General features: G+C 38.7%; 1 protein-coding gene across 6 annotated transcripts in view; it reads left to right on the forward strand.

Moving 5' to 3' along the window:
- Positions 1–27,711, forward strand: part of diaph2 (diaphanous-related formin 2) — a 763,661-nt gene that overhangs the window by 231,358 nt on the left and 504,592 nt on the right. For 5 of the 6 annotated variants that reach the window (XM_056472168.1, XM_056472167.1, XM_056472172.1 and 2 more), the window contains 6 exons: positions 244–362; positions 1,510–1,574; positions 4,495–4,599; positions 12,899–12,961; positions 16,210–16,551; positions 24,486–24,600. In XM_056472168.1, coding sequence (XP_056328143.1) covers positions 244–362; positions 1,510–1,574; positions 4,495–4,599; positions 12,899–12,961; positions 16,210–16,551; positions 24,486–24,600 — 809 coding nt within the window. The remainder of the gene's footprint in view (positions 1–243; positions 363–1,509; positions 1,575–4,494; positions 4,600–12,898; positions 12,962–16,209; positions 16,552–24,485; positions 24,601–27,711) is intronic. The other variant, XM_056472173.1, reaches the window with a different exon arrangement.

Below are 27,711 nucleotides of genomic sequence, written 5' to 3' on the forward strand. Positions count from 1 at the left end.
CGTCTTCACCTTGAATGGACAAAGTCACCCAACTGGCTGTACCGTTAGTGATTTCATTATGTACCAAAGGAAGCCTTAATTCAAAGCCATGAAATGCCATTAAAAGATATGTCTTACCAGATGATTTATGAAGCGCTGTCCTCACAGGAATGCACGAGGCGGTATTTTATATGAAGTTAACGGCTTTGTCTCTTGTCATACTCGGCCCCCTCACTCTTGGTGTACTCGTTTCTTTTATTACAGGCCTCAGTATTACAAGGTGATCGAGGAGTGTGTGTCCCAGATCGTCCTCCACCGCAGTGGCATGGACCCTGATTTCGCCTACAGGGAGAGACTGGATGTAGACTTCAGTCATCTCATCGGTAAGTCTGAGAGAAAACGTCTATTCAACGCCTGTTCAACGTCTATTCAACAGCATACTTGACCTTGCTGCACTTTTTCATCAGTACAACTCAGTTTTCCACACTATTGAATTCTACTTTCAACTCTGCGGTCATTTGATAAAGTGGATGGAGCATTTCAGAAGGAATAAAAGGAGTTTCGGGTTTCGGTAACCAGCTTTAGGTAAAAGCGAGAGAATGAGGATCGAGTTATATCGCTTTAATGAAATCCACCAGAAAGACTTTTTGGGCTTTAATGGGATGTCTACAGTATGATTAGAGCCATCCGGCATGGGTTCACACACTACAGTCTGTCTAACATAATGGTGAAGTCATGCTGCGCTGAAGGAGACGCAACTGCAGTTGATAAAAGTTTGTGATTTCGTGGAGTAGATCTAATTATCATTCCTCGGTCCCCACGAGAGCCCTGTCTGAAACACCTGCACTCACCTGACATGTAAGATAAGGTACACTCATTACGCATAAATAAAACATTATCTGCAAAACCTGGCTGGCGTGTCATGTCTTATAAGCGCAACACAGCTTCAGCTGTATCGCTTATATTCGCTGGGCTTTTGTCATTTGTTTTTATGATTAATTGTTGAGCAGGGAAATAAGCATTCATTGCCAATGGTTTTGTCATCCAGTTTTTTGGACGCCGATGGAATTAATAAAATAAGGGTGATGTACATTTTTTTTTTCTCTCTCTCTCTTTTTTATTTGCCCCCCTTTTGTATTTTGTCACTAACACTTTTGTAACTTGCCAACAAAGGCTCATTAAAAGTTTTCAGACCCATCTGCAGAAACAAAAAAATGTTAGATTTCTCACTTCTTCCCCTTACTTTAATGAGTTGAAAACACATTTTGCGGGCGCCGTTTTTAAAATTTACATCTCAAACCTCTAGAACAGAATACAAATCTCCTGAGGGGAGGTGGAGGGGGGGAATGAGACGCTGACAGGTTCATTTTATTCCATTCGCTTTTTTGTTCTTTTTGATTGTCTTCATTCGGTATCTGATGTGGAATCTTAAGCATGGTGTTAACAATGCACCTTGCAATTTACATATGCTTGCCTTTTTTTTTTCTCTGTGTGTGTGTTTTCATGTACCTGTCTGTTTGTGCTTTATAGATCAGTGTGTGGATAAAGCCAAAGTAGACGAGAGCGAGCAGAGAGCGGCTGAATTCTCCAAAAAGGTGAGTCTATTAATCACCCCGGGTGCCGTTATTGGTATGCAACCAGGCTGCTGTCACCAAACTTTTCTCCCATGAGCGGTGAGACAGCACATCGATTGCTCTGGCCTGATCAATAGCTGGCAGCAGAGCAACATGATCTGTATCAGTGCAAGCAGAATCAATGCTGATGCTCCAATCTGCAAGCTTGTTCGTGCCATACTGGGAACACTATTTACAGGCACCGTTTCAAATAGTGTTAAAGCCCCCAACGTACAATATTGCCATTTTTTTTTCTCTCCGGAGATTCCTAAGGATGCTGGGCTGACACTTGCTGGTGTTTTCAGAGGAGCCAAGAGCTGTATCCCATGATACTCTGAGGGAACAGAGAGTGGATCCATGTTCTTGCTCAGCTTCCTGCCCAACTCTGCCAAATGTCAGCTAGACATCTGAGGCTCGCAATTAATTGCAAAGTGACACTAATACTATTGGGCAGCTAATAACATGGGGTCTTTTTCACTGTATCATTACAAGTTGTGTACCAATGCTTTCAGGCATACATCTTTTAATCAATTATGCACATAAAGTATGTCATATGCTACCAATCAATTTTACAACATTTGTAAACTTTTATTTTTTAAACGAAGGTAACTCTCAGGTCAACATTCAGGGGTACGTTTACAAAAACCATCGATAGCCAACTAAGGTCACAAGTTCCATCGTTACAAGTGAAGTTTATTTATAAGTGTGGTTTATTTATAAACTAATTTCGAGAGGATCACGTGCTTATGAACAACACGGCTGGCTCCTCATTAGCTCTGTAATCTGACCCATTAAATGATTACGGAAGCATTATAAATAACCAGAGTTTTTCACTCCAGTTATCTTCGTCTTGAAGCTTCCCCCCCTTCCACCCCTACTTCCTCCCCCTTTTTCCGATAGGGCGACACGGTGGCCCAGTGGCTAGCACTGTTGCCTCACAGCAAGAACACCGCTGGTCGAACCTCCTATCGGGCTGGTTGGTGTTTCTGTGCGGAGTTTACATGTTCTCCCCGTGTTCGCGTGGGTTTCCCCGGGTCCCCTGGTTTCCTCCCACCGTCCAAAAACATAAACCATAGCCAATCGACTAAACCAAATTATCATCGAAAACAACACTAGTTTACACTTCTCACGCGGCGACAAGCAGGGGAGTCCTTGAGACCTACCTGAGCTCGAACTCCGCTCTCGCCCTTCTAACGGGAGGGAGCCCCGGGCTCGAGGATATTACGAGCTCAGGGCTCTCACGGGACAGCATGCCAAATACGCTTTATTGATTATCAGCTAAGTGTGAACTCTTGAAACTAATTTCGAGAGGATCACATGCTTATGATTGCTTGCGGCTGGTCCTGCATTATTCAATTTATGATTCACCAATCGGACGATTCCTAAGCCACTATAAATACCATTTAACCATATAACAGTTCCATATAACAGCCATCCCCCTGAAGAATCAGAAGAACAGAAGAATCTCCCCTTCCGCCCCTACTCCTCTTCTTTTCCTAGATGGGTGGTTTGGTGACCCAGTGGTTAGCACTGTTGCTTCACAGCAAGAACATCACTGGTTCTAGCCCTTACCAAGCCAGCCGACATTTCTGTGCAGAGTTTACACGTTCTCCCCGTGCTCATGTGGGTTTTCCCCAGGTTCCCCGGTTTGCTTCCACCGTCCAAAAACATGCAACTTAAGTTAATTGACTAATCCAAATCAGCACCATAGACATGCTCCTAGTAAGTAGTTATTTCTTAAGAGCAATCACTATCTGTTCATTAGTTACTACAGCAGGGGAGTTCTCGAGATCTACCTGAGCTCAAACTCCCCTCTCGCCTTGCAAATAGGAAGAAGCCCCGGGCTCGAGTATCTTATGAGCTCAGGTCTTTCTCCCTTAATAATCTATAAGCTTCATAATCTATCATCAGGGAAGTGTAAACTCTTGAAACATAGTTTGTTGATTTAGTGTTTCCCAAATCCATTGTTCCAACGAACATTCACAAAATGCGTTGCAAACTTGTACGATTGCAACTACACCTCTAGAGATGTTGTTAGAAGTATAGTTCCTGGTTGTGTTCTATTTCCAGTTATCCCCCCTATGCCCTATTTCTTTCGAACCTTCCAACATTTAAACTTGAAATGATTAAAAAATAAAAAGTAATCTGTCTTAGGTGTAATTTGCTTTCAAAGTATTTTTACAGTTCAGTTTTAGCGATCTTCATATTGACATTTGCAAATATGGTTTTGGGAAACAGTCGTCACTACATAGTTCTTTTCACAAAGACGCATCGTACTATAATAGATCAGCCGCAAGTTATATCGACGTTTAGGAAACTCACCCCAGGTCAATTTTGTTAATATGTTTGTTCCCTTAGTTTTTAGTAAGGGAAATAAACTGTGCAAGGGCTTTAAAGCCCTAATAATACACATCATACATCTGTTTAAAATTGTTTGCCATTATTTTTTAAGAGCACTATTAAAATGTAATTAAATTCCATTCATTCCAATTTTCAGATTATGCGTAAGCACCCCCACTCAGGGAATTGTTTAATAGGATTTGACCAGATAATGATTTTAGAATTTTTATCATATGTGAAATTGAAAAAGCTTTAATTTAAATTGCTTTGTTTCTCTGACTTTTCTGTATTCATGTAACATTTAGGTTATTTTAATTAGTTTTTTCTTGAAGATAGCCTTTAATGCTGACATGACATTCAAATAAACAAATAACTACAGGAACTAACTTATGAAATGGTATACATTATATATATATATATATATATATATATATATATATATATATATATATATATATATATATATATATATATTAAACATTGATGAAGATATATTGTATGTAGGTTGTACATAGATTGTATGTGCAATTTTACTTGAATGTTTCCCTGTTATTGTCTTCAGTTCGATGAGGAGTTCAGCGCACGACAGGAGGCGCAGGCTGAGCTGCAGAAGCAGGAGGAGAAAATCAAAGCGTTTGAGTCACAGATCAACACCCTGCAGGCCCAGGTAAAAACACTTGCACCATAACCTACTACACACACTGTTCAGGTCCACAAGCAGCCCCATTGGTGTGACCTATTCAGCTGTCTACCCAAGGGTATGAAATGCGGGTTCGCACTAATGGAAGCTACCACTGATGTCATGCCCCATGCGTTCACCTTTAACATGCATAGTTTACCCCTCTGTTGCCACTGATTATACCACAGGACCAATCTGTGTTTCACTGTACCCTCAGAGGCTTCGAATCCACTGAGGTTTCTCTTATATTCCCTCATGAGAGCTTGATGGTTCGCGTCATGCCTTCGAAGAGCTGCCTTTATACAGCAGAGCCGCTTTCTTGTTCTGTTTCGACTGCCTTTCTTCACCTCACAACTATTCTCCAATGACTATTAGACTAGCAGGCATTAAATTATTTGTCTCCATCATGAAACCTTCTTGACGCTCAGTGTCTCGGCTCATCAAATGCCCTGGAAATGAGCTACACAAGCACATTAGGATCACTAGTGCTTATTTTGCCTGTGTTGTGAGGTCATTTGAAACAGTTTTTCACTGTCTGCTTCAAATGGTAATGCAACAGCTAATGTGGCAGTGAAGGGAGAGACTCTGCTAATTTGGTCAAATTGAAACCTTTTTATCTTTTATCGTGAATGCAGTGGTGCTCTAAGTGGGTATTTTAAGACTTGAGGGATTGTATGATTTAATAAAGGGCCAATCTCCTCTTCAGATTGCTGGATTTGATTTTTCTCAATTGCTCCATCGCAGCCTGTTCCTAGCTATTGTATGAACGCTGTGAGGGATTGCGTTACGTCTTTGGCTCTCACATCATCGTTCCTGTCAAGAAAAAGCCTCAGTCCTTCTCGCGCAAAATGACTGCTATTTCCTACTAAACCCAATTTGAAACATTTTAGATTTTAGTGCTGCCTTGGGACAAAAGAAGTAGCTTGCTTGCTAGCTTATAGAGTTTAATAGGAGGAGAGAGAAAAAAAAAATCACCATTTGTGAAGCGCCATCCATGGCGTAAATAGTTTTCCAGAAACCAAATATATTGCAGTTGAAAAAGCCAGCACTTTGTCTTTCTGTTTACTTACCTCTCAGCGTCTCTGAGCCCTATTGCCCCCCGTCTTTCCCCCAACAAGCACCTCTCCACCTCCAAACCGAGATGAGTTGCTGTCATTAAGGACCCTGGCAGCTTGGACCACCATTCATTCTTGCAGATTTACCAAATGGGCACATTAGTGGAGGCGGAGCTGGAATGGGTTCCTCCTTGCGCAAAGCACAGCTTCTCAAAGCCTGGCACTTCATTTGTGTGCAGTCCTCACCTCTGCACTTCATCTGCCCCTAGAGCCGAATCACTGCACGTTACCCACTCCTTCCTTCCATCTGCCTCGTCCATCACTTTCTCAACTCCTACACATATTCATGAGCCCGGGCCTCCTCATCAGTCACCATCATCCCTCCTTTTCTACACTCATTCATGCCGAGCCATATTGCGTGCACCCAATACGGACACTACAACCCCCGTTAATGACTGCTCACCTGCTCTCTCCTGCTTTGCTTTTTTTTTCCAAGTGTCATTCTGCTGCTGTTTTTCCCTGGGTGTCCTTCAGTCTTACCCGACGGCAGTCTCCTTCTCTTTGAAGCTCAGTCATCTCCAGCACATTAACAGGTAGACGAGCGAAGCAGAGCCCTGGAGACGCATACTCTTTCCAAGCGTGCACTCTGAAGGCACGTTCAAAGCTTTGGCTCCAGAACATTCTCGCATCAACAGACTTGTGGTGCTTCTGGTGGAGAAGATGTAATACGCTCGCTAAAGAAGCACCAGGATATTAGCATGAGAGTGTTACACATCCCGTGGGTGTTTTGGCACATCTGAGAGGGATATAAACTCATAGGTTGTCATGCGCAAGGCTGACAAATTGTAGCCTTTATTAGACAGCCGATGTAAAACTCACTGCAGTTTCACAATGTTGTCAGGTTGTGGGTGCGCAACACATCACCGTGAAGAAACTGACTACGCTCACCCACACAAAAGCCCACATACTGGCTTGTTCTTTGATGGTCTGGTACGGATGGGAAGTGGAAGTTGTGGTCTAAATTGGTTGTTTGCTTGTTTGTAGATACATTTTATACAAAAGCACAACACAAGCACCGGAATCCCTAATCTGTATTAAAGCATCACCCAAAAATGAAAATTCTGCTATTAATTACTTTATACCTTATGTCGTTACAATCCACTAAGACCTTTGTTTGTCTTTGGAACACACATATTATATTTCTAATATATTTTGGATGAAATCTGATAGCAGGTGGTGTAGTTTGTAGCGCTGTCGCCTCACAGCAAGAAGGTCACTGGTTCAAGCCTCAGCTGGGTCAGTTGGCATTTCTGTGTGGTGTTTGCATGTTTTCCCCATGTTCACGTGGGTTTCCTCCGGGAGCTCCAGTTTCCCCCACAGTCCAAAGACATGCGCTATAGATGAATCCGCTTGTTAAGTGTGACGTCACGTGAATTGGCTTTCGGGTCCAAGCGCTCTACCAAACTGTATGGGGAGACTCAACAACTGGTAATAATAAACGTTCACTACAAAGTGTATGTATACATACGCATATATATATATATATATATATATATATATATATATATATATATATATATATATATATATATATATATATATATATATATATATATATATATGCCTATTATCAGAGAGTAAATATTTTTTTATAAATTGTAAAAATTTTGGTATTTGTGATGCAGCACTGCATGTTGTGTACACCATGATTTTATATAAAATTTAATGTGTGATATGACTAAAACGTGGTCATAAGCAAATATTTTCTCAATTCAAATAAGTAGCGGCTTGGACCCGGAAACAGTATTTCATTCGTCACTGATATGTCACGACTTAACAAGCGTATTAGGTAAGCTAAAATTGTCCTTAATGTATGTATGTGAATGAGAGTGTATATGTGCTTCCCAGTAATGGGTTGCATGCGGAAGGGCATCCGCTGCGTAAAACATATGCTGGATAAGTTGGCGGTTTATTCTGCTGTGGTGACCCCTGATGAATAAAGGGACTAAGCCGAAAAGAAAATCAATGAATGAATGAATTAAATCTGATAGCTCTCTCATCCTTTATTGGCATCAGGGGTTCTGGGACATTCAAAGTGCAGAAAAGGAACCTAAACCATTGTTATAACAATCCACATGTCTTCAGTGGTTCGTCTGTAATTATATGAAGATCTGATTTGGCACATTATTCAGTGCAATCAATCAATCAATCAGTCAGTCAGTCAGTCAGTCAGTCAGCAACCAACCAACCAACCAACCAACCAACCAATCAATCAATAAAAAAAAATAAATAAATACAAAATGGGCAATATAGCACTTGACAGTTGCCCTCCTGACCCTAACACAATAATGTGTTGTATTGCCTGCAGTAAATGTGCTCCCTGACGTAATGTGGATTAGGTTTATAATAAAATAAGCTTTTACTCCAAAAAGTGTTTTTAGAGCATTGTTTGATTACAGTTAAATCGCTGAAGACACATGGGGGTTTTGACAAGCTTTTAGTTGGTCAATGGCCAGAGGTTTTTGGTTCCTTTTTTCTGGACCTTGAACATCCGTGGACCAGTGCTGTCTATGTAGCATGAGGAAGTCCTCAGATTTCATTTAGAATGTCTTTGGCCCCGTTTACACTAATACGTTTTAGTTTTAAAACAGTTTTAGAAAAAAAATTATCCATGTCCACACTGGCGTTTCATCTAGTGTTTCTTAACAGATCTCTGTTCACACTATACTGCTAAAAATGAACATCACGTGACCACACACACACACACCTTCTGAGCTCCTGACAGTCAGCGGGTGCTTTGAGTACACCTCCCCGGGTTAGAGCAGTGCAGGTCGGACAGTTCATCAAGGATCTTCCACTGAATTTCATTTCACTATAGTTGTTAAACATGATATTTAATTCATCTTGTTGACACAGAGCAGCAGCTTTAAAAACTAAAAGGGCCTCTCCAGCATTTCCAAAGCGCTCCGTTTTCCAGGCTTCGGGGTGATGTGGACAGAAGGTGGAACCATAGCATAACTTAAGCTTTTGAAACTAAAACATATTAGTGTAAACGGGGCCTAAAGTTGTGTTGCGAAGATGAACAAAGGTCTCGGGTGTTTAGGATTGACATGAGGGTGATTAATTAAAAACAGAATAAAATTTTTTGGTGGGGTGAAATATCCCTTTAATGATCCAGAGGTCATCTCTCTAAAAAGTCTGCCTTCCTACTTTACTTCTCTGTGATAATCATAGTCTCTAAAATAACCCTCAGTAGGTTACATTATGATGTTCGTTTCAAGAGTTTGGAGCTGAAAAGCACGGATGTCACAAATTTCATATTATGTGCCATTAGGGTGACCGAGGTTCAAGGACAACAAAGAGATGACAGCAAAGACATGCTTATGAACAGATTTGCCTTTAACACATAATTGAAGAGGGCCATTATTCAGAGAAGCCAGCGCAACAGCTCATGCGAAAATAATAGTCGTCTGAGCTCATCAAAGCAGCCGTTATGGGAAATTTCGGACAGAGTGAATGCGAAATAGACAGAATCAAATAATAAAAGAGCTCTGCACTTTTAATTCATGTATTTTTAAGAGTTAATGAGAGTGCATGCATTATTAGACCTCCTGCTCAGTTGTTCTGCCAAGCCGGGTTTTTAAATGCAGCTATGGTCTTTCTTTTCATTTTCTGATATTTCCCTTTCTTGTTTGACTGCAGTTACTAGTTGCATCATCCTAACGCCAACAAAGTGCAACACTTTTCTCGAGGGTTCTCAACCCCTCCCTCCCTCTTGGCTAGTCAACAGAAAGGGAATAGATTCAGAGGTGAGGAATCGAACCATAGCTTGCTTAATAATTCAGAACAGAAGGCGATACTGAGGGGAAATCTTTCCAAGGACCCTGATAGGTTTCTGAAAGCTCTGTGGTCAGCTGTCTGCGCCAACATGGGACTCGTAAGATCGCAGTACAGGGATGAACCTGTGTCTTATTGCCTCTGCTGGGCTGGATTTGGCAAAGGAGTCTGGCGGTAATGATGCCGATAAGGATGGCACTACGCTTGAATCATGGAGCCAGTTGCCATGTGCCCTGGGTTGTTGCTATGGTCAGTATCAGGGGACACGGCTCAGTCATTCACCTTTTGAGATGGAGCCTTTTTGAGCCTACTCATTCTCTCTCGCTTTGAGGAAACGATCACACAGAATATATGAAGGTGCTGCTGTTCTTCAATGTGTTGGCTAATGTTCTACCTTCAAATCCTCAAAGAATAAATAAAGATAAAACAAACAAAAGCTTACTAAACACTTCGAGCAAGGACAGCATTTCAAATATGATCAAAGTTTTTTTATCCTTCAGTTCCTTCAGCACGGAAGTATCCGTCTTCTTTTCCATTACATGTCTTTAATATTTGATTCCGCCCTACGTGCAATATGGGGAAACTGAACCATATAAGAGTATTTCAGAAGCTGTGGAGTATGCTTCCTCTGAATGAAAAGAGGCTGTTAAGATGTTGTTTTTCTTCTTTTCATTTTTTAAAAAAGAGGCAGCTCATGGTGAGTTCAAAGTGCTTGCGCTAAATTCATTGGGCACGTCACAACGCAGTGAAATGATGGAAAGGACTTGAAAGAGCAGGATTCCAGAATCAACTCTAAAAGTGCAAAGGTGCATCGACTGCACAACATGCAAATTTTATTGGAACAAAAGTGTTGTAGATGTGACTGGAGCCAGTAGGGTGCGAAAGATGAAATCTTATAGGGCAGAGCGATACAGGATAAAAAAGCATGATATAATGTTTCATATCATTCTGTATCGATATTTATTTATTCATTAATTTATTTTTTTACAATCCATTTAGGAATATTAGGATTTTTTTATTTAACCACTTTATATAATTTACCAACATTACTATGGCAAATAGTTTTTATAGTCAAAAACAGACAAAAAAATTATTATATATATATATATATATATATATATATATATATATATATATATATATATATATATATATATATATATTAAAATATCTCACCTCTTATGTATAAAACAAACATAAGTGCTAAAAAGACTCAAACTTAATAAATAAAACGTATAATAAATAAAAGTGTGTGCAATGATAAAGCATAATTGCTGAACAATCAAAGCAAACTTTAAGGTTGATCCACATCTATACAGTGTCAATAATAATCACACAGTAAACCACAATCTCTATTAACAAAACGAATTATGATAGTCAAGTCTGAGCTTTCAAGTAAAGGAACCAACCATCATTATTCAAATACATTCAAATACACAAATTCTTACATTACACTGTAAAGTTGAATGACTACATTACCCCATGCTAAAAAAATCTTTTAGATGGGGTGCTAGTGGCTGGGATGCACAAGAAAAGAATCCAAAAAGCCACCCTGGTGACATCCCTACACCCTTTTATATTTACAATCTCTTCACTGCTGCTTGTCACTAAACTCATTTTGTGTGTGTGTGTGTTGTTATTCAGACCTGAGGTGGCAAAACCCAACTGGAGTCTGTTCCCATGTTGCGTCTAAAAGCATGTGAAAATCACGTGGATTCGGTTTCCTTCACCATTTTCAATGTGCTTTGTGCTTGCGCTCCTCTGGCGTCTCTCATAACTAGACGACCATCAACTGTTTTCTCAGGGGATGACAAACTGCTGCAGTTTTAATACTAGTTTGTATTTATGAAGAGATTGAAAAAGCACTGAAGTGTTTGGGTGCTCTGTGTTTGAGTCTACCATTATTACAGAAATGTGTATATTGCATACAAAGTATGACACAGATTGGTTGGTTCTACTTACATGAATCGTGGTTTGCACGCGGCATTCTAAAATGTTTTCAACTAGATTCGCCTGGAAAACGCATCTGCTGTGCCAAGCCATGCGCCTCGATTGGAAATAACGCTAAGCTATTGGCATTCCTTCCAAGTTGTGCGCTCAGTAGCCACATATTAATAAAGCTATATCGATTCATACGGAAACTTTATACCAAACTTCATACTTCATATAAACTTGGCAATAACGATCTTCAATTGTTATTGCCAATGGTCTTTAGTCAATAAATATCTATACCGTTTTATAGGCCCAACCATAAAATCTTTCAGTAGTCATGTCAATGCAGTAACTAAATCAGCATACTATTATCTCAAAACATTGCAAGACTTGTTCATGCTTTTATCAGCAGCAGAGTGGATTACTGTAAAGGACTCCTCACTGGCCTTCCCAAAAAGACAGTCAGACAGACGTCACACCTGTCCTCAGGTCTTTACACTGGCTCACAGTTATATTCAAAATAAACTTTAAAAGTATTATTACTTGCCTATAAATCCCTAAATGGCAATTACAATACATTACAGATATGCTCACTGAATACAAACCCAACAGATCACCCAGATCTTTAGGATAAAATAAATTTGAAATTCCAAGGGTTCAGTCAAAGCAGGGTGAAAAATAGGGTATAAAGAAACTTGCCTTGCCTTATGCAATTTTTTGTTTGGTATTTGTTTTCATAAGGGAATTAATGTTAATGATAACGTATAAACCTGTAAAGACAGATCCAGTGTGAGCTGCGATCATCAGACAGAATTATTTAAATGTATATTTAAATAATTTAGTTTAACAGTGGAATGCCTTGTGAAAACCTGCATTACCCATGATTCTGCATGGGTAATGCAGAATAAAAAAATCCTTAAAATCACCAGCAATCAGCCAATTGAATCAACAAATATAAGTGTTCTTTTATTGCCTCGAATTAAATTTCTGAATTTTGTGACACAGCAGGATAGGCTGGTTTCATGGCCTTTAACAAAAGAAAAACAAAAAATATATAATTAATAAAAGTAATTCCACAACCAACGCTACCTAAAAAACGTGAACAGGCACTGTCGTGCTCTATTGTGTTGCTAACTGGAGCTGTGCAAGAGTGTATAATGATGTTCTTAATTTATGAATTCACTCAGAGCAAATCTTTCTAGAGCAGGAAGCTCAATACAAGTGCTAATGAAACCGCTGTATTACTTCATTAGTAGGCAAGAGCAGGGTTTTGATGATCTTCAGGTGGACTGCTTGCATCCAATTTCTTCCTGCCTATAAGTGTTATTGCTATGTGACCTCCGATGAATTTGGATTTTGCTTCACCATTCTCCTCTTCCAGCATTGGAATCTCTGTTTTTTTTTCCTGACGGTTGCTCTGTCTGTCTCTGTATCTGTCTGTCTGTCCCTCCTCACCTGTCCAGTTGACTAGTGAGCGAGACAAGCTAAAAGAAGCTGAGAAAAGCATCAGCGAAAGAAACAGCAAGGTGGGTGTTCTCCCAACCTCTCCCTCCCCTTCCCAGCATGCTCAACGCAGCCACCCGCCAGCATCTTTGAAAATCTGCATTTTTATACCTCCTAACAGGTTGATCAAAGCTGCTACCCCTCAGTGATCAACCAGAGCCTTGATTTTCTGTATTGTCTCAAGACTCTCAACAGATGCTGTGCAATCATTCATTACAAATGCATGCTACACAATTAGGCCATAATCCTTCTCACATATCCAGCATTTAAACAGCTTGTGACGGTGAATCCTGCCAAAAGAGAATCACTATAACTGTGGATATTACCGCAGATGCTAGAAAGTATATGACTCAGCCAGTTTTGCTTTACTTTGGAGTTCTCTTCCACATGAGCTACATGAACAACATGGTGCCACAGTGAGGGAAAGGAAAAATTAAACCTCTTGCTTCCATTTAACTAGAGTACTGCAACCCTCAGTAGTAACCAAATCTAATTGAATTTGCCTCTCGCTCATCAGAGTTGAGATGTGGATGGTTTAATTGTGTGTTAGGCCTAGTTAATTACCCAAAACTGTGACTGTTTCTGTTAAATGCGTCCTCCTCTTGATATTCTCCTGTCAGTAGAGAACAGCTAGTTTCAGACACGCCGACTGCTAATTAGTGCAGTTGAATAGTATGGGACACGGCCAGCAAGTCCAGTTCAGTTAGACCTTTAGCAGTTCACATTTTTTAGACACAAATTGCTTTTTTAAGCATGCTTAGAAGCCAAAATGAAAACAGAGGGGGAAAGGAGCCTTAAATGAAACATTTTCCTGTGCAAAATGGGTTTTGCTTGTAAAATTGGTCTAAATGATGGATATTGTTTAAAAAGAATAAGGGGTATGGCTGGAGAAAATTGTGTGCCTGAGGCTGATTAGCATTCCAGAAGCGTGGCTGGAGGGTCTGCAGCGCGCCACAAGCTGCCACAGAGGGCCAAAGCGATGCGGAAATGACGGTGCTCTAATTTAGCAGCTAATTTGCTTGCCATTCTCTTGTATTAAACTTAAAAGAGAAAATGGGTCACAACGGACCGGAGATTGACAGATGCGTAATCATGGGACAGGGTACTCGTCAAGGGACCTCAGCTTCCTGCATGATACTCCTACACCTTTTTAATTTCCCCTCTAATAAACAATCCACTGCCTGCATTGTGTAATCAAACACCCGGTAATGCATATAAAAATGTGGCTCGATGCATATCATTCTCCTAATCAACTGAACTGAGGCTGGAGCGCAGAGAGGGGAATTGCTTTAGAAAATGAGAAACTTTTTCACTAAGCAGTGATGAGAATGAAGCACAAAGCAAGTTTTGAGAAGAAGGGAAAAATTGCTTTGTAATCATCCAAAGGTCAAGTCATATCTGGGCAATTGGGACTTCTAATTGAGACATTTGCATATCATTTGTTGCTGGATAGACTAGCCCACCCTTTATCAGTCATTCAAAATACCTGTTTATTATTATTATTACTGCAAACCGAGCAGGGCTTATTTGTCAGGACATTTGCCGCCTTCGGTCTTATCAGTTACTGGATGAATTGAGCTTCGACTCCTCCATAATGGCTTCTTTTCCTGGAGACCATCTCATGAACTTCAGTTATCTTAGCAGGAGAAAGAAAGAATTATGGGTCAAGGTTAAGAATCTAAAGGATAACGCAAAGAGGTCGACTGCCTGCCGCCACCAGTTGCGCGAGCATTCAGGCCCGATTACTCTTCTCATTACTGCTAAAGGTTCAGGTGGCTGCATCCTATTCATACGCTCAATCTATTAGCAAATTACAGAGGCAATTTACATGTTAATCAAGTCTAATGGTTTACTCTCATCTGTTATGCTTTATGATTAAACGAGATGAATCAGTCTACACAAAGCGCTTTCCATATTTCATCCGCAAACAAATATCGATACTGTCATCTTGTCATTCAGTGTAATCACAGTTAAATATGTTCCATACGGAACGAATGAACGCTTATGTCATTATGTCTTAAAAACAATAACAGATTATCATCGTAAACTTCATCGTGCTTGTTTCTTTTGAGTTATGCCCTCAGTGTCAGATGCTTTTTCATTCCCTGTTGCTAATCTGAATATCAAATGGCTTTTAAATTGTGTGTGCGTGTGTGTATGTGTGTGTATGAGAGAGAACAAGAGAGAGAGTGTAAAGCTTACAGAAATCCTGTGAGGCTCATATGCGTCAGTTTTATTATGCTAGTGTGTAATGCCCAAATGTATGCTTTCTCGTATTGTTTATCTACATTTTTTTTAACATTTGCTACAGCAGAATGCACAATGTACTAATGTCACAACTAATAAAAATGGCCTGGGATTTAAGGTTTTGGCTTTTTTCCACACAAAAAAACAACATGTTTATATATATATATATATATATATATATATATATATATATATATATATATATATATATATATATATATATATATAATGCTATAGTAGATATATACTAGTCCCTCACCAATTTCAGTTGCTTACTAAATCTAATTTCCACTTGCATTTGGCAATGGGAGAACTGTATGCAACAGGCTTCACGGGATCAAACAAGTCTTTCCATCAGATACCCATGCAGATTAACAAATACAGTAGCTCCTTTGAGATCCTCAGTACTTGACAGGTGTGTACATTCCAGGAGAGTTTACCGGTCTCATCGGTTGACCTGACATTTATTTACTTACATACTGAATGTGACTACCTGCCCCTGAGGAATTGCCATGTCCCACTTTCCCCAGTGAGAGGATGAGGCAGTGAGCTCAGGCTCCTCTGAGCACTGGCCCCTACTTGGCTCTCAGGAGGCAGTGCTCTGTGCACTAGACAGGCAGATGCTCAGTGCTGCTGAGAGAACCGCTGCCCGGAGGGAAGGCCACAGCGGCCCCAAGTCATCCATCTGCTTTTATCAACTCTTACTTAATGCATGCGATGAATCCCTCCACCCCCCCTCCACCACCCACCAACCTCTCCCTAGCTCTGATTTTTAGACTTGTTTTAATGCACTCTCCTCAAATTGAAAAGGCACTGCTGTAAACACTGTGTCTTTTATCCTCCACGCTCCTTTGCCCTTGTCTCACCCGTTAGTTCTGATGGGATAAAACATGTACTGGTGATAAAAGCATGGGCCTTTGGGTGTAGAGGCTGAACTGGGAGTGTTTGAGGTGAATGTTTTGCTCATAGTGGTCTCGTCAGATGCCCTTTTCTTCTCGCTCACTCTATTTAATCCCCTTTGCAGATTGCGGCAGGACCTAAAGCAGCCGGTGCTGGTCCTCCAGCACCTCCACCACCACCAGGTGGCATTGCACCTCCTCCACCTCCACCTCCTCCCCCTCCAAGCGGAGGTGCACCACCTCCTCCTCCACCACCTCCTTTTGCTGCAAGTTTGGGACCTCCGCCGCCTCCACCACCACCTGGGTGTGGACCTCCACCTCCGCCTCCGCCACCTGGAGGAGGCCCACCTCCACCTCCGGGTATGCCTTTGGCACCACCTCCACTTGTTGTCCAGCTGCCTTACGGACTGGCACCCAAGAAGACCTACAAACCTGATTCTGTTATGAAGCGAGTGAACTGGTCCAAGGTAAGAAAAACAAACATAACATTGGAGCAGTTTAAAGACACTTGTATTATGAGAACCAAATAACACCCTCCAAGGTTGGCAGTAAATTGCAAATCGGTGTGGTAATTTAGTCTTCCCAGCGTGTAAGAGGAAGATGAGAAGAAAGGATGAAAAAGAGAGTGACTTTTTCAGTGGGAGTTGATGGTGCAAAGCCTACGAGTACATGCAGCTTATTAAAAAGAGCGTTGAGCTGTGAGACTCACGACTCGCCACTCTGCCTCCCTTTTAAGATATCGGCCTGAAATTATTTCATTAGCTCAAGTGCCCTTGCATACACATTCTGGTCATAATTGAATATATTTTGGTGTTTAAATGAAACAAAACAAAAATACATAAAGTGTTGCGTAATCCGCCCCTGCATTTAAATGTGATTTCTATGGGTCAGCCTCCTCAAGTCGTCTTTTTCTTTTTAACTCTCAATCATTAATTTACCCGTCACCTTGGGGACTTTAACAGTCTGAAAACTGAATTAATTTATTTGTACTTTTTTAAGCTTATGTTCGACCTTGTCTTTAACTCCTTTATGCGTTAGTGCAGAGATGATAGGCTCTTTCACAAAAAAAAGGGAAAAAAAGCAGAGTCCTATGAAAATGCAAAAAAAGAGAAAGACATTCTCTGTAAGATACTCAATTAGCAATCATACATAGTATAAATCAGAGCTAGTCAACTTTGAAAAGCTCAAGAGCTACTAAGCAGGATCCATTTAGCCCCAAGGGCACAGTTTCTTTTTTTTTTTTTGTAGTATTTCTTTTGTATTAATGAGCCAAGTTGACTTTGTGTGGTTTGCAGTATGAGCAAATTACAGCGAGTTATATTATAATGGAGAAAATACACTCTTTTTCATCAAAATGAATGTCTTGCTTTCCAGGGTTGCATTTATTTGATCAAAATTGCAGTAAAACTGTAATAACTTGAAACTTTTTTATAATTTTAAATAATTTTTAAAAATGTGTTTATGTTTTCATTTATTTTAAGATGCCATTAATTGTAAATTAGGATTTTCGGGGTTTCCCCTCACACAATTTACCTCAATGGGAAAAAACAACAACAACTTTAATGAAGTTTTTTTATAAACTAATTTTGAGAGGAGCACGTAATTATGATTAAGCTACTAAACATTCACCAATCAGATGATTCCTAACTTACTATAAATAACCAAAGTTTCTTACTACAGTTAGCTTCACCTTGAAGAATCCCCCTTTACTGGGTGGCACGGTGGCCCAGTGGATAGCATTGTTGCCTCACAGCAAGAACGTCACTGGTTCAAATCCCTAACAGGCCAGCTATCATTTCGGTGCAGAGTTTTAGATGTTCTTCCCATGCTCGTGTGGGTTTCCCCCGGGATCTCCGGTTTCCTCCCACAGTCCACAAACATGTGTCATACGTGAATGGATAAATGTAAATTAGCAAAATAGTCAAGCTTTTAACCAGCAGTATATCTCTATATAGCAAATTATAATCTGCCATCAGATCTAAACAAAGAGGGGGAGTTCTCGAGACCTACCTAGGCTCAAACTCCTCTCTCGCCCTGCAAACGGGAGGGAGCCCCAGGCTCAAGGATCTTATGAGCTCTGGGCTCTCTTCCAGGACAGCATACCAAACTGGCTTTATAATCAATCATTAGCTAAGTGTGAACTCTTGAAAAATTCTAATTCCTTTGCATTTATGATTATAAATTTAAATAACACATTATGTCATGTGTTAATGGTTATGTGTTTTTGGCAAAAAAAGAGTTCAAATACAGCAGTACAGCAAAATAAAATACAGCAAAATAAAATAGTAAAATTAAATAAAATTAAAATAGCATTTGGTGGAGGCTATAACAAATTTAAGCACTTGTTTGTCTAGCCAGTTTGCATTATTTGGGTGAGAAAAAACTACTTTATTTAAACCTTAACGTCTGATAAAAATAACAATTTAACAAAAAACAACAAAACAAAAACTTACTTAGCTTACTTTACTCAAACCCAGACTCATTTTCAAGTGGTCTCTTTTTTTATTGGTAGTATGACAACAACTTTTGTCATAAAAATGACAGGAATAAGCATATATAAAGAAGTTAGAAAAGAGCAACAACATTACAGTAACACAATATTGTAATTTAAATATCGATACATACTGTAAGTGTATTCGTATCGTTCATACAGACACGGCCAATGCGACAACATGCATAGCCATGCTGCGATCTCTCAGGTGTCTTTATGCTGATGTGTCAGTGATAGGTGATGGAGAGCGCATCAAAATGAGAAGGCTAATCAGTTTTGGTATCTTGCTATTTTAAATCACCCACCAGAGACGCTTCCATCTCTCACAAGCGAGAAAGATAACAGGCAGACAGTAAAAGCAGCCGGCAGCACTAAATTCGGGAAACACTCCAGCCCCTGCACTCCTCCTGATCTTTCCCTTAAGCATGTAACGGACTTTCAAATAGCCACATCGGAGATTGTTGCCTGGAGGTGCTGTAATGTAATTTCTCCAACCGTTAGAACACCCACACTGGGGAGCCGCACTCCTTTATGGAAAAGTAAATGATTGCTCGCATCTGCGGCTTAGACCGTTTTGGAGCTGCTCGCGTTTCTGCTCAGAGATGGGTGTATCCGCCCAAGGCAAGAGGAAGCTACAGTATTTCTCTCTGCTGCTTGAGCATGAACAAGGTCACCCTGGCTGAGCCTTGTGTTAATTACTCTGTTTCGAAGGAGTCACAGATTTTATTTATTTATTTTTTTACAAGTGCCCTTATGAGGCAGCACACTAATGAGACTGTTCATTTCTCACACTGTCACTCTGTGTATTTCTACTGTTCCTCTCAGATTTATTTAGATTGCAAATGTGATCTGATTTAGTAGTCTATGCTTCATATTAAGGACAAATAGGCTCCAGGATGAATTTTTGGACATGCAGCAAAGGACAAAATTTGACATTTTGCTATGTCTACCAATGGCTGGTGGCTTGGGGGATATATACACTGTAAAAATATACAATGTTTTTGGCTTGTTTCTAGTCCAAATATTTAAAAATTCTTAAATCAAGAAGCATTTTCTAGAAAAGCAAAAAATATTTTCTTGTTTTTTTTTTTATCTTGATCAAATGTGCTCCAACATTAGGCACATTCAATTCAAGACTTAGCACCAAAAATATGGATGTAGTATCAATGACGTCATCCATGCTGTAGGTTTCTGAAGATTGCAAATGAAGCTACAAGTAGGCATGGTAAACCGTCGCCATTTTGTTCGCACATCATTATGCCAACCGGGGATAACCAAAAAAGGGGGTGGAGCTACAGACGCCTGCTAGCATTGTGCTTAGGCTTTTCTTTGGGAGAAACTCTTAATACTTCATTACCTGCGACTCGTTTGTGTAACGACCGCATAGGCTTGGTTGTATACTATATTAATAAAGTGTTTAGACTTTTAAAAACACTGTTGTAATACATTGAGCCACTAAACATTGTTCTTATGTACTTTTTCGACAGGAGGAAAACACGAATTACTTCCAAATACTTCAAATATAGTCTGTGCTAGTCAATGCAAAGCTATGAAATCCAGGCATAACACTGTATGACAATGTTTCAGATGACTGTTCTATAGCCTACAACTAATCAATCTGTCATATTCTGGAGTGCATTCAAGTTCTAAAGACAACTATACATGATAAATTATCTTAAATAAAACAAATACATTCATAGATATTATATATAAGTATATAATTTCACTCACCTAGGAAATGGAAGCCACTTGAAGGTTTTATCAGCACAATTAGGTGCACAGCATGCCATATTATCAGATAATTGTAAGAAATAATTCCAAAAGGCAATTGACTGCAGATACGCATAAAACAAAACTTAAATACAATGTATATGTTGAGTTCAGCGGCTAATCAGAGGTGATGTGACGCGACCAGCGAGACCACCTAGCTGTCACTCGAGTGGCCACGCCCCTTAATTATGCAGACTTAATATACAGTGTTTATGAGGTCATGGGAAACCTGGAAAACTTATGGAATTTTGACATGGCATTTTCCAGGCCTGGAAAAGTTTAGAAAAATCATAAAAAACCCACAAAGTTTTGGAAAAGTCATAGAGAACCGATATTTGTATACTTGAATATAGGTTAGTTGTCTTTACTTCTTTTCTGTCCTTGGCCAATCACATACTCTCACATTATTAGTGCGGTGTAAGCATTATCTAAATCAATATTACATCGATTTAAACATAAATTAAAACAAAATAGAATGTTGTGTGTTTTATGATATGCTGTAATATATTTGAACATGCATTGTTTTCCTTTTATCATGTATATGTAGACATTGCATAGAACATTAGGTCATGAAAATGGAAGTTTTGGAAAAATCATGGAAACGTCATGGAATTTTAGTAATAAAAATGGGTATGAACCCTGAATATAACTTAATATAAATGAAACGGATGAGGAATAGAAAAAAATTCACCCCCTCACAGTTGTCATGGAGGGTAATATTAGCTATACAGCAACATCGTTTTTTGTACCAGGCTGTAAACACCTTTTTTTTTTCTGCTGTAAAACTCTCTATTATAGAACCAGGCCTAGCGGAATTTCGATGAATTCCAGTTTGAGTTACTTTCATATTACAGCTTCATGAGGGAGAGCGAGATGTTGCAACTTGCTTAACGCATCTGTTTAGAAACACATCTGTCCATCTGTTAAAGCACTTTAAATGACCATTGTGCATGAAATGTGCTATATAGATATACCTGCCTTATCCTTTAAGAATAACCATGCCAAAATAAGTGTATTTTTCTCTTAAACAAGCAAAATTAGGCTAATAGGCTAAGAAAAATAAACTTGTTTTTCTTTTGTTTTCACATAAAGTAATTTACTTACCACATTGACGGATTATTTTGCGTGTTTTCAGGAAAAAAGTCACTTAATTTTGGCTTATCATTTCTTAAAATAAGACACTTTTTGCTATAAAATGCTTCATGATTAGATTATTTTTAGCTATTTAAACTAGAAATGACAAAAAATCTAAGTAAGAACAGTTTTTTTTTTTTTTTTTTTTGCAGTGTAGTGAAATACAAAGAAATACAAAGAAAATCATATTTATTCATTCACTCAGGTTCTAAAAACACACACTTATGTAATTACAATGTAGTCTTGGCAATTTGATAATTGCAATTAAATCATATTGCGTTCTGTTTTTTTCAGCCACCACACCAACTGTATTTTTATCCACTAACCTCCTTATGCTAGTGACTGTAAGTTACTATATCCGGATTGTAATTATAACCCACTGATTTCTTGGCAATAGTATATGCAGTATATACAGTTTATATATTCATGTTGCATATATTGTTCTAGATGTTGGGCTGCAATTATATAAGATTACAACAACAATGTACACCAAGATTAACAAGGAAACATCTTTGCAAAGGTGTCATTTCATGCCAAATGTAACCTGTCATTTTCTTTTCTTTCGGGTTTGATGGGTGATATGTTGATTGCAGAGCACAAGAACAAAGAAAGAAAGAGAAAAAAGCTGCCAGTTTCTGACGGACACATTGCACCTTGAGATGACAGACATTTTTGGATATTGATGTTAAGAGGATAACAGGATGAATTTACAAATATTTCCATCCATCCATTCATCCTTCCATTCATCCATCCATCCATCCATCCATCCATCCATCCATCCATCCATCCATCCATCCATCCATCCATCCATCCATCCATCCATCCATCCATCCATCCATCCATCCATCCATCCATCCATCCATCCATCCATCCATCCATCCATCCATCCATCCATCCATCCATCCATCAATCAATCAATCAATCAATCAATCAATCAATCAATCAATCAATCAATCAATCAATCAATCAATCAATCAATCAATCAATCAATCAATCAATCAATCAATTCAATCCAATCCAATCCATCCATTGAATATTATGTCTCTGTCATTTTTCTCGTTTTTTCTATTTTTGTATCTGTCTGCTTAGAGTACTATCATTATATCTGTCTGTCTGTCTGTCTGTCCTTTAACAGCTGTTTTTGAAAGTGAGAGATCTTTAACTAAAAATGTTAATGCTTTAAATTGGGGACAGGTCTGTATGGATGAAAAGCTCTTTTGATTTGTGATCAGGAAAAAAAAATACAACAGAGGCTTTAAAATGTTAGGCCTTAAATATCAAATTTGCAGACACCTGATTTATTGCATACATACATGTTGGGTTCGATTATGATATTTAGCACAGTTGAATTCCCTATTCTGATACTGTAATGAAGCGGAGAGAACTGATGAGGGGGAGGAAGTTAGTACAGTGTATGCAAATTATAAGGGAGAAGATATATAGTTCAAAAGGCCACCTCTCTTCACAGGTTTACATCAATTTGATCCTGATTCTAGTCCCACACATAAACAACCTATTACAACAGACACCTCCTGCTCACCATAATATGTTTGTTATCAAAACTGACAGTTGGAACAGCGTGATTAAAAATGTAAGCCACACCCATTTGCTAAGAGAAAAAACAGGAAGTGCATTTTCAGATTTCAATTGAAGATTAGAAGATAAGAATTCTGATTGCAACTGTATGTATATATATATATATATATATATATATATATATATATATATATATATATATATATATATATATATATATATATATATATTTTTTTTTTTTTTTAATTTATTTATTTATATACAGTTGAAGTCAGAATTATTAACCCCCCTGTTTATTTTTTCTCCCATTTCTGTTAAACGGAGAGATTTTTTCAACACATTTCTAAACATAATAGTTTTAATAACTCATTTCTAATAACTGATTTATTTTATCTTTGTCATGATGACAGTAAATAATATTTTACTAGATATTTTTAAAGACACTTCTATACAGCTTAAAATGACGTTTAAAGGCTTAACTAGGTTAATTAGTTTAACTAGTCAGGTTAGGGCAATTAGGCAAGTCATTGTATAACGATGGTTTGTTCTGTAGACTATCGAAAAAAAATTGCTGAAAGGGGCTAATAATTTTGACCTTAAAATGGCTTTTAAAAATTTAAAAACTGCGTTTATTCTAGCTGAAATAAAACAAATAAGACTTTCTCCAGAAGAAAAACATGTTATAGGAAATATTGTGAAAATTTCTTTGCTCTGTTAAACATCATTTGGGAAATACTTAAAAAAGAAAAAAAAATCAAAGGGGGATATATATATATATATATATATATAGCCGTCTAGGTAATTGACACAATATAACAAATGTATTTTTTTATGTTTTGGACTGTTGGAATTTCATTGTATTGATATACACTTGGCAAATAATGATAATTGATATGCTATTTCTCTGCATATTTTAAATATGAAGGTAAATAGTCCTTACGTGGCTAATCATGGAATAATGGAATGAAAATGGGATTGTTTTTTGATCATCGAGTGGTCATCTAACTAATGACACAGTGTAATTGACTATGGGATAAAAGGGTGGAGTGAGAGGATTGTATCACACACTGAGGAAGGCATTGTGCTGAAACGTTTGTGTTTTTGAATCATCCGAAGAATGTAAAAATAAAAACAGTGAGAAGCAATTACTTGATGAGTGCGAATCATTACCTTTTTGAATAATGTGTATTTATTTCCCTAAAATTTTTATATTTACAAAAATTTTATTTATTTATTTATTTAGAGAAAAGAAAATCCTGATTATGAACTATTTTTAACTGTATTTTAACTCAAGTAAATGAAGTCTTGGTGGGCATAGGAAACTTGAGTTCAAATAATTTGATCATATTTCATGGTGTGCCATTCATATATGCACGCTTTTGTGTGTGTGTGTGCATGCGCTTAAGTGTGCATCAGTACTCCCTTGCTCTTTTCCTGCTGGTGTTTGATGGAGTTTTCCTGTGCTTGCAGATAGTGCCTCAGGAGATGGCGGAAAATTGCTTTTGGCTCAAAGTCAAAGAGGAGCGGTTTGAGAATACGGACATGTTCGGCGAGCTTTCACTGTCCTTCTCTTCCAAATCCAGAGGTAAGGACAGCTTGCTTTTTCCTCTCCTCCTAATCGCACAGGAACACGTCATTTCAGCTACCCTGATGGTAGCTTGTATCCCTACAAACATTCAGCATCCAGGCATCTCTGAAATCTCAATTATAAAGCGGTCTCAGTTTTTTTCTTCTCCTTCTTTCTTTTACTTGGTTCCTGCAATCAGATTAAGTACGCGTTTAGCTCTGCACCAATTAGCAAAGCTGCAGAGTTGGAAGTGTACTATACATGTCAGTTTACAAAGCATCCCTCTTCCTTCATGGGAACCATACACTAAGCGGCTGTGGGTTTGGATAGGAGCAGAGGACAGACATGCTTGGTTAGCTTGACTGCCTTTCCGCTTCACTGGATGCCCCACGAGAGACAGCTAAGAAGAAAGAACGAGAGAGAGAAAGTTACAGTACAGAGAGTTGCACTCTTGTTTTGGCCAGTTTGTTTCTCCTTTTGTTTCCCTTGTTTATTCACACTGCTGGAGAAGGATAAAGTGAATGTTTCCTTTGGCAAGGCAGTAAGTTGAACCTTTGACAGTGAGTGGCCTCGGTAGATTTTAATGCCTGTTTCATAAAGGGGCATTGCAGAGGGCCTGTCAGACATTGAGCTGAATTGAAGAGTCTGCTCATGTGTGCAGCGGCGGTCAGATGATCAGTCATTGAAGTGAACTGATCTGAGAGCAGATTGACCGCGGTCTGTGCAGTTTGCTAACGTTAGCCTACTGGCACCGCTCCAGATAACAATAACTCAGCTTATTCTGCAGTATCGACATTACATCGGCCTGTTAAACGCCATGCAGCAACACTTTAACATAATGTGCTGGTTTAAGGCTATATGACTCTTGAATATAACGGTTGCTGATTGCTTCTGGGGTTTGCTCACACACTTTTGAGACGCTAAGTAAAAAACTGAAAAAACCCAGCCTGTTCCTGTGAAGCCGAATGCCTTTTTTGGGATTTAATTGTGTTTAGGTTTCAGTCTTCTGCACTTTGTATTGTTTCTCGAGTTTTTCTCTCCAAAGGTGTAGGTTTTTAAGTAAGAGTTGAGGAGTTCCTCTGGGACTCATCTTTGGCTCAGTTCCTATCAATTACGCCTGGAGCGTACCCACTGACTCGACTCTCCCCAGGTCTGTTTCTGAACCCTAACTGCACGTCTTCATAAATGAAATATGCTCTTCTGTGTTTGATAGTTTGCAGCGGCTCTTTTGAAATGAAGCTAGAACTCTGTGAATCTAGCTTTGAAGTGAGTAGGATGCGATTTGGACCCATTCTGGGAACTTTCAGAAAATGAGTAGAACCTTACTTCCTTGTACCACTTAATTCAAAGATTGTTAACCATTGGTTGAACTTTACCACTGAAAGAGCATGGAAGGGAAACATTTGTGATGTTATACCATTTGGGATCATACAGACTTGTTTGCTACCTGGTGAGTGAGTTTTAGGGGCCGTTTACACAACAACGTTTTCAGCCAAAAGCGGTCAACTTTTTATAATTTAGCTTCTTTGTTTACAAAACAACTGTGTTATTGGGACTGAAAATGCATAAATAAAAGTGTAAACACCTGTAAAAGAAAGTGTTTGAAAACTATGACATCATATCACATATGAACAACATCACACAAGTGGCAGTGCGATACGGTTGTGTATCAGCACTGGTGGGAGGCATGCGGCCGAGTGCCTTAGTGTTCCACCAGTGATGATATACAGCCATATCACAGTGCTAGGAGTGTGATATTGCGTTTATACAACAGTTCGACAAAATAATTGTGTATATAAAAAAGAAAATCAAACACTGAGTCTCAACAATCCTTTTGTATGAGGAACTACTTTCCTCCACCATTCATTCACATCTGCAGCTGACATCAGAACAGCAGAAAGCCTTACTTTAGAGCTAGTATTTGAATGATTCTCTGGCGTAATATCTAAAGTGATGACAAAACAGGTGATTTTGCTCACATCTTAATCTTATTTGTCTGAACAGCATGAAATGTGATCAGTCTAGATACATTTCCCACTATTGTTGTAATAAGGATATCACAATAATTAACCCAGAAAAAGCGAAAGCAAAGCAAACACTACCAGATTACTATAGTATACATACAGCAGTACAATTAACAAAAGAAATAGATCGACTTAGAATGTCACTTACCAGTTTTATAATGATTTTATCAGCTGTAGTTTGACATTATGCTGTTTTTCTCCTCTAAGGGCTTATTATGTGGTCTCTTTCGCAATCTTGTGTATGAACGTCAATCGTCTTTGCTCTGCTCAGTATGACAGGCTGATGGATGCTGACTCCCTGTATCTCCGAAACAATAAATATTTAAAATAGGCACTGTCCTTATAAATAAACTGCAAAGTTGCAATCTAAACAACTACCTTCTTGACTAAAAAAAGCCTCAAAAGTACATTATGTTGTCCAACAGCTGCAAAATTCGTCCAACTGTAGTGAGTTTATTGATCTACTGTCATTCTATGCGGGCGGAGTAATACAGAAGGGTGAGGAAGCTGTATGATTGCTGTTATTGCAGAATATCACACAGCTATTAGCCAATCAGATTCGAGAACCAGACATGCATATGTACGTATATAGAGATTTGTAGATTAAAGGTTAGATTAAAGGTGCTAACAAACATACACAACAATAATGGAGTACATAGTAGTGTCGTTTAAAAGACAACTGTGTTTTTGGCACTGAAAAATAAGTGTTAATTATGACGTCATATGCATGCATATATGCGGGTTTAGTACATTTTAGGGTGATGTAGATTAAAGGCACCTGCAAACAAACATACACAACAATGGTGTAGTACAGTACATACCTGTAGTAGTGTCATTTACTAGACAACTGTGCTTTTGGGACTGAAAATGCACAAATAAAAGTGTAAACACACGAAAACAAAAGTCTTTGAAAACTATGACATCATATGCGTGCATAGTAAGTTTTTGGGAGGTGTAGATTATAGGCCGGTTCAAACAAACATACACAACAATGGTGTAGTATGTATTATGATGTCTTATCCATGAATGTATGTGTTTACAGTACATTTGAAAGAGTTGCAGATTAAAGGCAGGTGCAAACAAACATGCACAGCAATGGTGGAGT

This window comes from Danio aesculapii, chromosome 14, assembly GCF_903798145.1.
Source record: "Danio aesculapii chromosome 14, fDanAes4.1, whole genome shotgun sequence".
In the NCBI taxonomy this organism is placed as follows: domain Eukaryota; kingdom Metazoa; phylum Chordata; class Actinopteri; order Cypriniformes; family Danionidae; genus Danio; species Danio aesculapii.